Below are 17,230 nucleotides of genomic sequence, written 5' to 3'. Positions count from 1 at the left end.
ACGAGTTATTTCGCGACTAATCCCTGGTATGCGGATAACCGTATATGAAAATCGAATTTGTGTTCCAGATGCGTTTTTCCGAACCAATTGAAACCAAAATGTGACACAAAATTACACTTGTAGTCTTGAAATCACATATCAAGTTTGATATATTGAAGCGTTTTTGGGTATCGTTTTTAAATATTTCTAAAAGGACAGACCGGTAGACGGTCACCCCTTTTGGATTTGGCTCACAATTTAATAAATATCTAGACTATAGATTTTAATTTTATGTTTCAAATCCGATGTTATTTAACGAAAATGTGTTTTTCGAACTCATGGAGGTCTAAAATGTTTAGATTCGTCAGAATCTCGAGTTCGAATTTTTTGACGATTACTATACATACATTCTACGTATACGAGAAAGAAAAAACGGTTGCAATGTTAATGAACATGTATTACAGAAGAAAATAGGGACTGAGAGAAAAAGGAGGCAATTAAGAAATTTTCTCCCTTTAAAAAGGTGGATATAATGTTTTTTCTAGATTTTCTTCCTGGTGACAGAAAAATCTAAACAGGAAAAATGCGTTTGAATATTGACGGATTTAAATATCATGCGTACGGTTAAATAATACTAATTAAATTTATATTGTGAAAAAGTTGTGGATCAAATTTATGTTACGCAGCCCCTATACATAAAACGCCGTTGCAGATGGCAAACACTGAAGTGTTAACACTTAGAAAGACGAAAAATGTATCCTTAAAAATCAATACAATAAATCAAAAGCTATTATTCAAATTGAAATTGGTTTAGTTTAGTTTTAATATTTAAAACTAAAATAAGGGATTCAAGTCTTTGATAAATTATTCTTGATTTACATTAGAATAAATTTATTAAAAAGTGTAACTTACAAATTTAGGTTACTATGTAAAATACCTTATATTTAAAAGCTGAAATTTCGCGTCGCTATAATTTGTAGGATGTTAGAAAATATTATGATGACATAGTCTATCTAAAAATATAAATAGCATATGTTTACACAAAATATTTTGAACGAGTTAACAGTTTTTAAAATAGTGATTAGCACCTTATGTAATTAATCCTATCGTCATTGTTGTTAAAAGGCATTTATTAATACATCAACCAATAAAACTGAAAGAAGAAATTAACGTGCTATAAAAATGGCAAACCTGTTCAGATATTTTAGCTGACAGTTTGAAATGATTGGAAGTTACTCGGAAAAGCTCAAATAACACGTCATCCAATAAAACTGAAGGAAGCGATTAACGTGCTATATAAAAATGACAAACTTATTCAGATATTTCAACTTATAATTTCAGATGATTGGAAACATTTAAACACGTTTTATGTTCACAACACCTACATTTTAGTATTTTTGACCCCCTCCCCTTTATTATATTTTGTATTAAAAGCAAGCGTGCTGAAAACATAATTTGGTCTTACATCAAGCGATAAAATTCTGAATTATCAAAAGTTACATGGAAAAATTGTAGATAAAAATGTTCAGTGGAGGATGATCGATGAAAAGGATATAACATGAAATCTTTGATTTAACAAAAGATAAATTCTCAGAAAATTTATGAAACGTTGATATAAGGGCATGAATAAAATGAATACTTCTTTAGTAATAAATCGATCATTTCATAGAGGGAAGTGGAGATTGTAAGAGCGATGCAAGCTTAGAGTGACAGTCGACCTTATGCGGTGAATAAAACATCGAACGTCTGCAGTCTTTAGTAATTTACGAACGCGAATTCCCTCCACGGCTAATAATTGACGAATTGAATAAAGGAAAAATCCCCGCACCTTCCTTCATCTAACAGGTTCCTGATCTAATTGCTTCAACATTTTAAACATTTTAGTATCTTTAATTAAACTGCATATAAATTATTTTAAGGATATATATATATATTTTCTTTTTGCGCAATTTATACACTTTTAATTCTCTTAATTAAAGTATATATATATATATATATATATATATATATATATATATATTTCACCTTTACAGTTCCGGGAAGCTCAAAAGAACCAAACTTAAAGATACAAAAAACCACTGAGAAACCAATAAGTAAGAGGAAAAGATCGGTAAGTCAAATGCATGTACATTACTGGATTTTTTTTTCTTTGGCATGAATTTTTAAAAGATTGTTGATTAATACTTGTCTTTAATTGATTGCAATAAAACTAGAATCACAAATTTACGTTGTAACGTCGGCGAACAGATTTTTTCTTTTTTAGGCAAGGAAAATAAGAATTACTTTATACACAAGTAATAAATAATATCTTAATTTAATAACCCGGACCATAACTAAAGGTTATCTAACCTTGTTGCCGTCTATTATCATCTAGATGAAATTATTTCATAAGTGTAATTTTTGGGGAGTAAAAGAAATGTCAAACTAATTCTAGTAAAGATCTAAAATGTTTGAGACTTTTGAACACTTTATTTTATAAAATATGCCGAATCGACGTCATCACGGGAGCGGAAAATCGGAGAACATTTAATTAATTTATTTTTTGAATTCAGATTTACAGTGCACGGAAGACGTTGTGCATGGTCATCGGAGATAGATTCAATGATCCTTCAAGACTTAATTGCATTAATTAGTGAAAGTAGAAAGTCTGGTGAAAGGAAATTTTAACTAGTTGTCTTCAATAAGTTGTAGCTTGGGACCGCGATAACCATACAGGCACACGAATACGTGATGGTAATAGAGAGCAGACATTCTCAGAATTCGTCACAAATGCGAAAACTTAATGAAAATTTACATGGCATGAATAGTAATTTTTTCTACATCGAACTCGGTCTAATTTTCTTCCGGTCGAAATGGATCAAAAGGAAATTAGGTGCATTGGAAATTCACGCAGATAATTAATTAGGTGCTCTCAGAGGTGCATAGGTTGCTTCGCTGTTTACTGAGAGGTTATGGCACCCAATTTATCGAAGGTAGCGATCATGAAAGACTGGGCATGAAGAATAAACCGAAAATGGAATGGTGTGAATTGCCATCACTTGAAAAGATCCATAATTCTTTTAAAACAGTGATACTATCAAATATAAGCAGTGCGGACAATTAAATGTAATTAATGCAACAGTATTAACATTCCTTCTTTACTGTGGTAAAATTTAGTAATGTATTAAATCACAAGAGCCGAAATTAAATGCGTCCAGAACTACTTGCCTTATTGGGACTCTAAAAATGTAGTGGTCAAATAAAATTTCGAATAATGAACTGTATGAATTTCGATAATGAACTTTTTATGAAGCACAAAATCAGTTCCATAACTGAATATATAAACTTTACTTTCTTCTAAGTGCTGATGAATACTGTTTGAGGTATTTAAACTCTCAGATACATTTTAGTAGCTCTTATCAAAGGAGCAATTTGTGATGCAAGACACAATAGTTTCAACTTGTTACCCGAATATTTTCGAGTATTAACATTTTTTGACAATTTATATAACATATTTAATTTGTGTTTCACGCAAAAATATGATTAATTATTAATTCATTTTTTTAAGGTTAAACCGAAAAAATCTCCAGAAAGAAAGAAATTGCCGCGCCGACTAACTGATATGTACAAGAGGTAACTGATATTGTTAAAATATTTTAATATTTTGGTATATTTTATTTATTGCTGACATATATTATATTGATGTTGCATATATTATATTAATAATTCGATGATGTGTTACTCAACATGAAATGAAACATGCATGCATATTCAAATTTTGGAATGCATAACAGCTTTTTCCTCCAACGAAAATAAGAAATGCGTTATCTTCTTTACAGTTGCCACATATCGGATAGTATTTTTCTGATTTTTGATGTTTTATTCTGTTTCATACAACTATAATAATTAATTGTTGCTTGTCTCTCTTAATATAATGTTAGATAAGGTTTATTATCAAAAAATTCAAACCTTAAAAACCGATTACTTTTAGCATATTTCTTTTCAAATTAAAAATTTCGCAACAAGCATGGCACAGAATCCATGGCTGTTACTAAATGAAAAACCCACTTTATGCTTATCTGTATAAATAGTAAAATTATGGGCTCCAAATTGTAAGATTCTCATCTACAGAAGGTGTTTACACATATTTAGATCTGTTTTTGGGTCATATTATTAATGTTTAAATTGGAAGAACATTTTTTAAAATGTTCAATTTGATAGTCATTTTTTATTCTGACACTTTGAATGTCATTGCAATATAGAAGTGGAATTTCGGAGTTAAATATCGCACTTAAAACTTTTTCTTAACAATACAAGAAGCGAATTTTAACATTTTTCTCCACTCTGCTTGTTTCTAATTTTGCATTGTTAGAAAACTGTGCCATAATCATAAATCCCTTGCTGAAATTTTTTTTTCGTTAATGGAGCCAGGTTGATACATTCTGTTTCTTCATTTACAATTCTATAAAAAGATGTTTTTTTGCTGCAGCCGTTTAGTTAAGTCCTAGACTTAGTCAGAGATCGCGATGTATTTCCATTTATCTCCGGTAAAATAGTTTTCATACAGGGTTTTACTAATTTTTTTGCGTTGAGCAGTATACCTCAGCAAAAGGCGATAAAAGTTAATTTTTGTGCTCTTTTTTAAAATTGTAAATCATGACTTATTATTTTATTTATGGTTTCTTCAGATGTACTTAAAGATTTTGTAAACGGTATCTGCGATGGCGGAGTTTAACTGGTTACCATCGATTTTGTTTAATAAATATTTGAAGCAGTACTACTTTTTTCAAACTTTCGTTTGGAGCCTTCTTTTCATGTAGAAGTAGTGACTGACGATTCTTCCATTTTTTTTAAATTAATAATATTACGTATTTTACTCACAATGATTTTAATACTAAGCATTTCACAGCATTTAATAATCACAGAATATGAATATTTCTCGTCGGAAAACTTAATAACCTATCCTTGAATTCAGAACATATTTATATTCGCATTTTCAAAGAAAAATAAATCTAAAAGTAGGAGACGATATTTCTCGTTTCAAATAATAATTTATAGTCAGAAATCTGTACTACCTAATATTCGCTTTTTAAAAATTTTCTTGTCCCATTGTTTAAAAAATGTGTAAATAACCACTATATTTTCTCTGATGAGGTGAACTATATCTACTTTCTCTTACTGACTCTATTTATTTTCATTCTCTGAGTAAGGCATGACGAGAATTTCAAAAGGCGTGAATCCCGCTACGCATACAATTCTGAGAAACACAAAGGTGGGAGAATTTAAGAATGTTAATGTAATCTCCATGTTTCATAATGCTCGTAGTAGAGCGAATAAGCACTTCTTTTCATCAGCGCATCAATCCTGGATTATCAAATAAGAAAAGTTGTCAACTTTCTCCGGGCTTCGTATAATTGGGGTAGGGGTCCCTGAAAATTTCGATATTTCCTGAGTATATTAGTTATATGTTTTCATTCAAATTACAAAGGCCATGCATTCGAAATGTTTTAACTTCAACTCAAGTAACGATTGAAATGCTAAAACATTATTTTAAAGTTTCTAATGAATTATATTTTGCAAGTTTTATGTTGTGCTGTTTGGAAACATAAGAAACATTGCTTTATATTTTTAAATTGTTTGATTCCATTATTTAAAATAATTTAGATAGTGCTCAAAATTAGAATTTTACTATTTTCTTAAAAAGTTATTTTTATTTGAAATTTTGTATATGAGAAGTACTGAAACCAATTCTCTCAAAAGGGTCGTGTAATTAAATATTTCTTCAATTTATTACAAGTTTCTACATATAACTTTTTACAAAGATAATTTAGATTAATAAAAAATATTTAGGTTGGAAGTTCGAGATTGGAATAGGGTCCCTGTGATCTGTATTGTCTAAGGACAAGTAGAAGTTTTAATCTCTCCCCAAGCGCATGTTTCTTCATGGAGTCTCTTTTCTGACGAATTATATTTTTCAATATCTAGCGAATTCTATATATATATATATATATATATATATATATATATATATAATCTTGTTATTGCAAAATATTAATATGAAATGCGCAATTTTGTTGAAATTGACATCTTTTTTTTTTAAATTACTCCATTATTCTGTATTACAATTTGGACAATTAAAGCATTTCCTTTTGGAATGATTTTTTCTGCCTGGTTGTTGTTAGATTTTGGTTGCTGCACCGCGTCATACGTAATTCTGAAGATAAAAACTACTTAAACGGATTCTGTGCAAAGTTTTTTTCATTTGGATAGATCACAAAAGCAAACTATTTTTTCTATAAAAATTGATCAGTTAAACATAGTTATTTGCACTATTATCAGAGCCTGACTAAGGCAGGGGCAGTTGCCCTAAGCCTCCACATCAGAAGGGTGCCCCCAAATCGAATACAAAGTTTATTTTACGTTTCCTTCTTTCATGTACTTTTTTTTTTCACAAAATATCAGTACAGTAAAAAATCTGTCAGTTTTATGTTAGCTTCTTCATTAATCCATATTTCATAGATTATTCTATACTTATGGATTTATTACGAAAATCTATACTTCGTAAATTTAGAGGGATCGGCCCAAATCAGTTTTTGGCCGTGGCCCCTATTAGGCTAAGTAGAACCCTGACTATCATAAATCATGTGAAAATACATAACTTTAAAGGAAAAATCAGTTTTTGTGAAAACGTATTTCATTATTTCTCCAAGAAAGTTGGGCAATTAGAGCACTTCTTTTGCTGTTGTTGTTGCTACACCGTGCAATATGTAATTCTGAGCTGAGAATGACAACCTACATTAACGAATACTATACAAAATCGGAATTTTTTTAGAGGATACTAAATTTTTTGTATCGAAATTTATTATTGAATTCTACTTATTTTCATTATCATGAATCATGTGAGAAACAGTATTGCCGGTAGAGAAATCGGTCCAAATTTCTCGACTAAATGCAAATGTTTGCTTATCCACTCTACGTGTAGGTTCAGTTTAAAAGATGAAATATACCGAGTGTTTAAACAATGCTGAATTTTTCAAACTTGGATTCATAAACTTGGATTCATCACAGTACGTGTCAGAATTACACATGCTTAAATCTTTGTTATGGCGCTGAAAATGAGCTCAACTACTTTGTTTCACCATAGATTTTTAAAACGGAGCAATATGTTTACAGTATCGGGTTTGGAAAATTAGAATCTTTATGCGAAGGGGAATAAAGTTCTTCCATGTGAATGGTTTTAAAATACAAAGCAACTTTTTCTCTTTTATTTACCAGATTACCGATTCCAATTCGTCTAGTCGAGGTAGAAAAAGAGGATTCATCTGGTAAGTGTTTTTGTCCTCTTTCTATACGTAATTCATTCTTTATATATATATATATATATATATATATATATATATATATATATATATATATATATATATATATATATATATATATGAAATGAAATTTAATATATATTTTAATTATTTAAACATAAATTTAAAACTTATTTTTGATCTTCTTCATAGGACAACCGCCAAGAAAACGATTCGTGAAACAATTTATAAATTTTCCAGGTTTGTTGATATTTTTTAAAACAATTCAGATGATTCGAAATTATTATTAAAGTTAAAATTTTATTGGAATTAATTTTTCTGATTTAAAATTTAGTGACTGCTCATATTAAAAATATTAAATCACTGCTGATGAGAAAATATAAAATTTTGAAATCTCTTAATAACAATAAATTATCTATTCAAAATGTAAATGATGGCATCCATCACGTTATATGCAGTGTCTGAAAATGGACAATAATTATTTGTATGTTTATTGTTTGCAAATATATTTATTTTCCTATGAATTATATAGAATTTCTATCAAGGATTTATCCAACCTAAATAAATAGATTTTTTTTTAGAATTTAGCAACATATTTACTTAAAGTTATTTAAATGATTAACAATATCCACAGGAAATTGCTGGAGAAATGATACTTGAAACAATAATCCTCATTTGGCTTCTTGCTACATCTGTGTTATGCAGATATGTGACATGCTAGGTCATTAATCATCTAGTCGAGAAAGAAGTTAAACGAAATATTAAATAATACATTCCAGAATTAAAGTTTAAAATTCGGAATTCGAAGTGTATTGAGTCCCATTAGAATTACCTCCGAGGCAAATTTCATATATTTAAACTTGAAAAAATTCCCCTGGACACCGCTTTCGAATTGACTTTTATAAACAAAGTTTTTTCGTTTCTTGTGATATACATGATGGTGCTTATCTTTCGCTTATTAGTTTGTGTACCTCGCGCTTCTACGATTTAAAAATTAGTATTAAAATTATAGGATTATAAAAAAATTAGTATTTTCTTTTTGTCAATATCTTTTTAAAAGCATTTTTTAAAGATATATATATATATATTTTTACAATTACGAAGGTCGGATTTCTTTTCCACCTCTGATAAACCATGAAAAAGTATAGAATAAGATGAAAGGAATTGCAAAATTTTGTATACAGTCACATTTATTATTCGCCTAATCGCAATACAAACATTTGCCATATCGATGGGTGAGGTTTATCATGCCTTCTTGAAATACAACTAGATTTCAAATTTTCAGACTTACAAGAAAAAACTATGATTAATTAATTAATAAGCACTAAGTCAGTTACAATCAATGCATTCATTGCATAAATTATAAAACATTTTTGCATATATTTATTGTTTATATTAAATTATATAATGTATGAAAAATTGTTTTGAAGATTATGTGTTAATTTTTTGTATCTCATTATTTGTTCAATCGGCATTTTAATGAGTCTGAAAAAATAATTCTTTTATCATTTATAGAAATTCCTGAAAGAAGCGTTTCCGAACAGGTAAGCTGCACGCTTCTACGTTTTCTGAAATTTTCCTTTTTTTTTCTTTTAAATGATTTTATAAATAATTACCAATAACATTTAAGTTTTTTTAGTTGATTGAATTATAAATTAAATTACGAAATATTTTTCTGGTGATCATGCACAGCTTTTTTTTAATTATTATTATTAATTTTTGAGCTCATGAAAACGGCCCAAAATTATTGATGAACATGATAGAATTGTAGAAAGGTGTCATATTCGGAATTAAAATATTCTTTATTTTCCAAAAGTTCTAAACGGGAAAAATATAGCTGAATGCTTTCTTCAAGGATTTAAAGGGATTAAGGCTCTCTGACAGTGAAACTTTTATTCCAGATCCGGATTAGATTGCGTAGACAGTTAATCAAAATTCTGATAATTAGAGAAATATATTTAATTTAGAAGACAATTGATGCAAATAAAATTATATTCTTATTACTATGAAATAAGAAAATAAGCTTTATCTTAAAGTTTAGGTATTTGTATTTTCTGAATAAATAGTGGATATAAATTTATTAAATAAATGCATTAAGTTTAAAATAGATATTTTTTTGGATGAAGTTTTGAATAATACATATATTTTACTATTTAATCATGTTTGATGACATTAAAATTCGAAGTGCGCGTGTAATCTTGCAAGTTATTTTTAAAAATAAATATGCCATTTCATTGTTTGGCTCATGTTCTTTTTTCATTTGATCTGCTCTTATAATTTCATGTTTTTTTATCTCTAAATATGCTGCTGTATGTCAATTTTTTTTTCTTTTGTGCATCCTTATAATGCGTAAAAATTCTCAACATATCCGTAAATACGAGCCTTAGCACATTGAGGAAATTTCGAATGGCGAGCTAGGGAAATGGAGGCGGTCATTCTCCTTCAAGTCAGAAAATTACCATCCAAATATTTGCTCATCGAAAATCAACCATTCATTTTTAACCGAATCGACGTCATCGCGGTAGCGGAAAATCGGAGAACATTTTATTTATTTATTTATTGAATTCAGATAAACGATAAACGTTGTGCATGGTCATCGGAGATAGATTCAATGATCCTTCAAGACTTAATTGCACTAAATAAAAATTATTTTAGTTTCATTCGTCTTCATTCAGCGTTCATTTGTGTTAATTTCTGATAGTTTATACCTTACTATATTTCAGTTGACTTTTCTTATTTACGTATTTTTAATTTGAGACTTGAAAAAATTCATTTAATTCTATCAAACAAGGTTTATTTCCTGAAACTTTTATGGTAAAATAAATGCATGTTAATTTCGTTTCTAAACAATTTATTGAAGATAAGACATTTTCAAAGCATGATCGTTCATTTTATGAATCGCATTATAAAAACATTTTCTATACTTGAGATATTTTTGTCACAACAGGAAGAAAGATATCTTAGAAGAACAGGTGCTAATTGTAAGAGAGACACACACACGCACAAATGCAAAACCTACTGACTCGATCTGTTTAATTTGCCAAGTATCTCTATATTTGGAGCAAAAACCAAATAAACTTTTTTTTTGTACTATAGAGTAACCCAGAATAATATTTTATTAACTTTGAAAATAATGCTTAACTTGTTATAGTAAAATTTTCGGTATCTACATTTTAGTAATTTAAGTAACCTTTTTTTTTTTTTTTTTCATTTTCCATCGAATCCTAATATTAAAATTTATTTATACAGAATCCATCTACTCGAGGAGATGAATCTACTGATGTACCAGCTTTAAGGTATTTGGTTATGTTTTATGATATCATTTTACTCATTTACTGATATAAGTTAAATGAATTTTTAAACTTTTATATCGAGATAAAATAATCATCTGTAAAAACTCTTAGAATGCAATAGTTAGATTATTCTAATTTAATTGTATTTCCTCTTTACTTATTTATTACTGGTCTAATTATGCCATATTTTATATAGAAATTTGACATACTCGAATTATCAAATTTTCCATCATTTGATGTCATTTCTCTAATATCAAATTGAAGAAAATAATTCTTTTTTATATTCTAGTGATCAGATATTATTAAAATTTTAATACTAAAAAATACAAAAAATACATTCAGAAGATACTCAATGAAAGTTGAAATCAGTTTTTGAAAATTATTGTCTTTGAAAGATCAGATTTCATATCAAAGATAATAAGGTGTGGTTAATTTTTCCCATGAAAACATTGAAATTTAAATATCAAAATTCATCAAATTAAAGAATATTCAACATTAATTTTTTAATGAATCAGAAAATTTCTTTTTGAATAGATGTAAACCATATTTAGTTCCAAAAATTTTTATTTTTCCCAAGTTTAATTAAGTCCTGCAGGGACAACATCAAGAAAAGTAGAAAAATTTTAGTTATTCTTTATTAAACACAGAAATGCCAGAAAGAAGTATTTTCTTTAATAAGTAAAGAATAGACAGATTTAAAATAGATAGAAAATGCACTCGGATGCAAAGAACTTTTTGAAAAATGACATGCACACATAAAAATCACATTCAAAATGTGAACTCTTTCTTTTAAATATAAAGGTTTTATTTTAAAGAAAACCTTATTTTCAATAATTTTCAAATTGATGAAATATATGTTATTTTTCATTTTTCGGTAAATTCAATTCAACTTTTATTTCGGAGGCTTAAGTTCGTTTTACTTTCTTAGAACAGCACATTTTTTCCATTAAAATTAAAGATGAAATTGATATTTAAGCAGATCAAATAATTGCATAATACAAATTTTTATAGTGAAGGAAATATCACTTCACTTCCGGAAGGGAATAATCCAGGGCCTTCTCAACAAGGAATTTCAAGTGAACATGATGATAGTAAGTAGACATTTTGTCGCTTATTTCTATTTCTATTTTCCTTAATATAGCCTCAGTAAGCTATTAATCAATGTTACACGGCCATCTATAGGCTGTTTTTATTCCAATTTTTTCCATAGACATTTTGCTGTTTAGAGTTTTAGTTTAAAGCGTTGCATACAATAAACTGTTATACATGCAAATGACATTATGTTTTTAATTTTTGTTGAGTTTATGACACCAGAATTTCGTTTTTGTTAGTCAATACTAAAAGTTTAAAAATTATCAAATAACTAATCAAAAATTCTAGAGTCATATTTTACTTCAAAAATCTGAAAATGCATTACCATGAATAATCTACAACTAATTAATTAAAGAGTAACTATAAATAATTTTTTATCACAAGAAGCTCTCAATAAATTAGAAAATTATTCGAATGTGTACGCGATTAAGGAATATCCATATCATTCATATTTAAAATTAAAATTCTTTCTGAATTTTCGGAAATAAAATATTAATTTTCTTTTTCCTCAAAATGATAAAAGAAAGTCATTCTGTCTAGTTTGGGCACAGTGGCACAACTTGCATTTTGATCTTCTGGGAACTGTTTTTTGTCTCTATGCTCTACAGGAAAAATTTGTGTATAATAAAACTTTGTTCTTTTTATAGATTTTTATATTTTAATAATTAGTTGCGATAGTGTACAGCTGGTAAGCGACAGTAGAATAAAAAAAAATAAGGAAGATTGAATTAAATGCTACAAAATATATCTTTCGCAGCAGAAACACTTTTAAATTCCCCTTTTAAATACATACAGTATGTTTTTTCCTGTAAATGTATGATAGGAAAAAAAAAAAAAAATAGAAATGCACTGCCCATGCGCTGTAGAAGAATCTGGACTGATAGATAAGGCTCTCTATCAAAAAGATTTTTTTTTCTCCTCTGAAAACACAGAAATGAAGATCTTTTGTATTTGCAGGCTTGATTTGCATCAAGCAAATATCAGAAGCAGTAATCAGGACTCATGGATACATTTGATTCGGCTATGTCATAGACACGACAAAAAAAAAAAAAAAGAAAGATCCTATAGACTGAGAGCTTTATAAGAAAACATACTCTTGAATGGGAACGGATTTACATATCATGGGCAAGAATAAATACATTAGTAAATAAATTCATATCCAGAACAGGCTAGAATAAATTTTTTTTGCAAAATTATACAGTTACAAAGAGTTGGAAAGTCATAAAACACAAAAGATTTAACATTTAGAATAAAATGAAAAGTGGTCACTCTTATATCCGAAACAATAAATTAAAAACTGTTATTTAGATTAAAATTTTGTTTGTTAATTTTTAAAATTTACGTAGTGCGTTCAGGGATTTGTCAAAATATCCTGAATAAATATTTTAGAAAATTATTTAATAAAATTTATTTATGAATTTAACTTCATTTGTAAATGCATTATAAAGGGTATCCCAGAATTTAAGCAAGATTTCAATTTCCGTTAATTTTGCCACCATTAGTGCAGTAAAGTTTTGTACACCCTACTAAAAACATTTTACAGCTGATAGTTTATGAGTAATAAAAATAGAGCGGTACTCTATAAACAACGTGCTAATGCAAGATTTGAATTAAATAAAGAACTCGGTTTTTTTTTCTTTTAATTGTTATATTTGAATTGAATCGCAATGTACACATGATAGAGCTACGTATGGAATAACACATAAGAGAAATGGTCTTCGAAGCATAACTTGCACGTGGCACTCTTTTGTCGAAATTTTTCATCACCATTTTACATAAATGTGGCTGAATTTCGTTCATGTATGGTTGAATTATCTCCTTTAATGCACGCATGCCTGTGGTCTTGTTGAGATAGAGCTTTTACTTCAAATTACCGCTTAAAAAGAAATCCATTGGTGTTAAATAACACGATCTAGGGAGGCAATTCTGAAATGTTCAAATTGTGCGCACCAGACTCTCTTTATTTTTGAAATATTATTCAACAATGAAAACTCGTTGTTCCATCGTGTAACACTCCATTTTTAGTAACCCTAAACTGTCAGCTGTCAAAGGACTTTTTAATAGAGTTGCTAACGCCTTACTGCACAAATGGTGGAAAATTGAATTCTCGAGTTAATTTTGGGACAACCTTTATTTGAAATCAGAAACTGCGAGTCATTATATATATGTTCAGAAATTTCATGACATCAAAATTATCAAAGGAATAAGATATGCACAGCTTAAGTTTTATGCAATATCTTGTGAACGACGGTCTTGTTTATAAAATAGTAATATCACCTTCTGCAATAGATCCCTGTTCCCATTGATGTTAAAAGGCATTTAATAATACAATTCCTAACAAACATGAGAACGAATATATACATTTAACAAAATAATTAGGTAATATATCAAGATCATCAATGACATAATATAAGATAATTTCCTCTTCTGAAAGTGTTTTAATAATAATATTTGTCTAGCCATTTTAAACGGGAAAAAAAATCATTTGTAAGTTTATGCTATTTAAAATACTATTTTATTAAAGTTACGGTTATATGTGATATTTTTTTTAATTTTTTTTGGCATATTTAGAACAATAATCAAAGATGAAATACCTATAGGCATAAAATTCAACAACTCTTTTTTAACTGTTTAAACACAAAATTTTAACATATGTTTGCTTTTCTCCATAGGACAGCAACGTGATAAAGTACTCCGAAGATTTGTTAAGCGCTACAGAAAACTTCCAGATTCGTTGCTGTTTTTTAAAACAATTGATTCGAAATTATCACTAAAATTACAATTGAATTATTATTACTTTTTCACATTTAAAGATTAAAAGTTAGCAAAACTTTATTCGTAATTTACAAATCTAGAATCGCAGCCGATGAAATTTTTTAATAACATTAAAATGAGCATTCAAAATACGAAAGAATTTGCCCATTATCCTATGTTTGATACAAAGAAAAAAAATTTATTCGTACATTCGAAACTTTATAAAAATAATATTAAAAATGGAAAAAAAAATATTGTGCAGTAATTTTTTTGCACTAACTTTTAACTTCATATGATTTAGATACATGTTTTACCAAAGCATTAAATCCCTAAATTCAGTAGAACTGGTGTTTGAAAGTTATCAGAATTCTAGTATCTCTTACAGTTGGTTTACTTCATAATTTCTTACTTTTCATAAAGCTGGAACTACAACTTAATTGTAATTCATCATACTTCATGTACTTCATTCTACTATCTCCTGAAGTCGACTTTCGTTAATTTTAAATAGAAAATCCTCGTAAATAGTAAACCACTAGACTATTTTTTTTGTGAACATATGTATCACAGAATTCTTGAAAGAAATTGTTCTTCAGTTACAATAATTTAATAGAAAATTATACTTACTTTTATCATTCAGACTACATGCTATACTCTCATTACATTTGTAAGTTCTATATTGAATATTTGGTAAATTCCAGATTGATGTTAAAAAATATAAGTTCTCAAATTGATTCGCATTGAAACTAATCTTTCCCTCGTAAGAAATATAGTTTTAAATTCGCCATTAGAAATGCTGTTCTTTTTTCACAAGATATGAAATCCTGAAAATTTTTCCAAACAATACGCGATTAAAAAGGAATCAAGATGAGTACCTGGAAATGAACTCAATTTGAAAGAAAATATCGTTTCAAATTGCATTATCCCTTCTCAAAACATTTTTAAAGTGAATTCTCACTATTACTTAATGAATTTCTGCCATGTTTCTAATAGTGTGTAAACAATCATTCAAAAAGAATTTTTCTTTGAATACAAAGAAATCTGTTAATGACATTTCTGAAATGAGTATTATTGATATTTTGAGTTCGAAATTTTGAAAACAATATAATCATTTTATTTAATTTTCTCCTTTATCCGGAATGGTGACACAGTATTCATTTAAATTCAAACATTTAAAAATTATCCTACTATACTATTTGATCAGTTTTAACAATGAATTTAACTAGAGAAGACATGAAAGAGTTGTCTGGACAGTAACAAATTAAAGAAAAATCAATTAAATACCTAGTTTTCAAGTAGATTTCTCCTTTATCATAAATTGGTAAAAGTGAAAATAATATAAAAGTATTTCTTCTTCTTGCGTACAGCCGACCACCCCGCCACCACTGAACGTAGCAGTATCGACAGGATAATATAAATGTACTGTGTTCTAAATGGAATTTATTACTTCATCTGTTTCAATTTATCTGTTTTTAATATATTTAAAATGCTCTGTTCTTTTTCAAATTGCCTTTTGTTAGTCCTTATAAATAAACTTGCAAATTGTTAACCAATTTACTCATTTTCAGTTCCCGACGTATCTGTTCCTGAAGAAGAGAAAGAAGATGATGAATAATAGAAAAAGTAGTTAAAATTTATAAAGATGTTTTTGACTTCATGTTTGAAGAAATACTCTGTTTACAACATTTTTTTATAAATAAATAAACATTATTAAGAGAAAATATGCGCTGGATGGAGTGATTTATTTTTCAATCAAGAAAGAGTAGAAAATTTTCATTTATATTCTATATTCGTTCGATATGTATATTCCGACAGTTTATAAAATTAAAGATGTTTATAAGTATTTAATACTTCAGATAATTTAATCTGAACATTACATTATGCAGTTGAGTAGCATTTCTGATAAAGTTGGTTTCGGTTTCGATTTTGGAACTCTTGCTTTCGGATTAGGTTTAATAATTCCTGTCAGTGTATTTTGTTGTGCAAATTGTGATTTATATTTGAAAGTAGCATTTCTGACAAAGTTGATTTCGGTTTCATTTTGGAATTCACAGTGGAATTATTATTAAAGGTGTCATAATTTCAATTTGAAAGTTTTTCCTGTGATTGCTAAATTAGCGGTACAAAAAGGTATAATTTGCGAGAGGTTGAATGTAAATATTATTTTCACGTATATCAACCATGCCGTTGAGTACTAAATTAAAGAAAGAGGAGTTGCGGATTATCGCGGAAGAGTTAGGGCTTTCCGTTCCTGATAATGTTAAAGTAATTCAGTCTAGGGAGATAATTGAGAAAAGAGAAGTGTTTAAAACACAAACTAAAGTAGTCCAAGGCTTAGTAGATCAAGTAATAGCCGATACTCAGTCAAAGATAGTGTAAAAAAAATGAAAAAGAAAAAATAGAAAATGAATTGAAGTTAGAACTAGAAAAGTTAAAATTGTGTCAAATAGAGAAAGAAATCGAGTTAGCAAATGCTAAAAAAGTAGGAATGACGAATATTTTACGAGCGGTTATTACGTAACCAATATCATAAAGTCACAAATACCAGTGATCAATACTTTTCAAAGAGGGGTGTGATTCAAATCCTTGATACAATCTTACTGGTGATATTTCGATTACAGATTTTGGATCACGATAGAAAGTAACAATCGATACGATATCACTGAAATTTACAAGAGCGGCGACTTCACTGGAAAGTATCAATCGATACGATCTGTCCAATGGAAGCTCTCGAACAAAACAGGAAAGGAGAAATCTGAATGGATTGAAAAGTGAACGGACCGGAATTATTGGAATTATCATATCATTAAATTGCAC

The 17,230-nt window shown here is 28.3% G+C and overlaps 1 protein-coding gene across 1 annotated transcript in view; it reads left to right on the top strand.

Annotated features, from left to right (window-relative positions):
* LOC129959261 (uncharacterized) overlaps nucleotides 1-16,028 on the top strand; it is a 49,841-nt gene extending 33,813 nt beyond the window's left edge. Inside the window, exons 7-10 of the mRNA XM_056072083.1 lie at nucleotides 2,013-2,089; nucleotides 10,527-10,573; nucleotides 11,582-11,661; nucleotides 15,982-16,028. Of these exons, the coding sequence (XP_055928058.1) occupies nucleotides 2,013-2,089; nucleotides 10,527-10,573; nucleotides 11,582-11,661; nucleotides 15,982-16,028 (251 nt within the window). The remainder of the gene's footprint in view (nucleotides 1-2,012; nucleotides 2,090-10,526; nucleotides 10,574-11,581; nucleotides 11,662-15,981) is intronic.
* Nucleotides 16,029-17,230: the final 1,202 nt, after the last annotated feature.

The sequence above is a fragment of the Argiope bruennichi genome, chromosome X1, assembly GCF_947563725.1.
Source record: "Argiope bruennichi chromosome X1, qqArgBrue1.1, whole genome shotgun sequence".
In the NCBI taxonomy this organism is placed as follows: domain Eukaryota; kingdom Metazoa; phylum Arthropoda; class Arachnida; order Araneae; family Araneidae; genus Argiope; species Argiope bruennichi.
The sequence above is the reverse complement of the archived record's forward strand: the minus strand, read 5'-3'. Positions and strand labels throughout refer to the sequence as shown.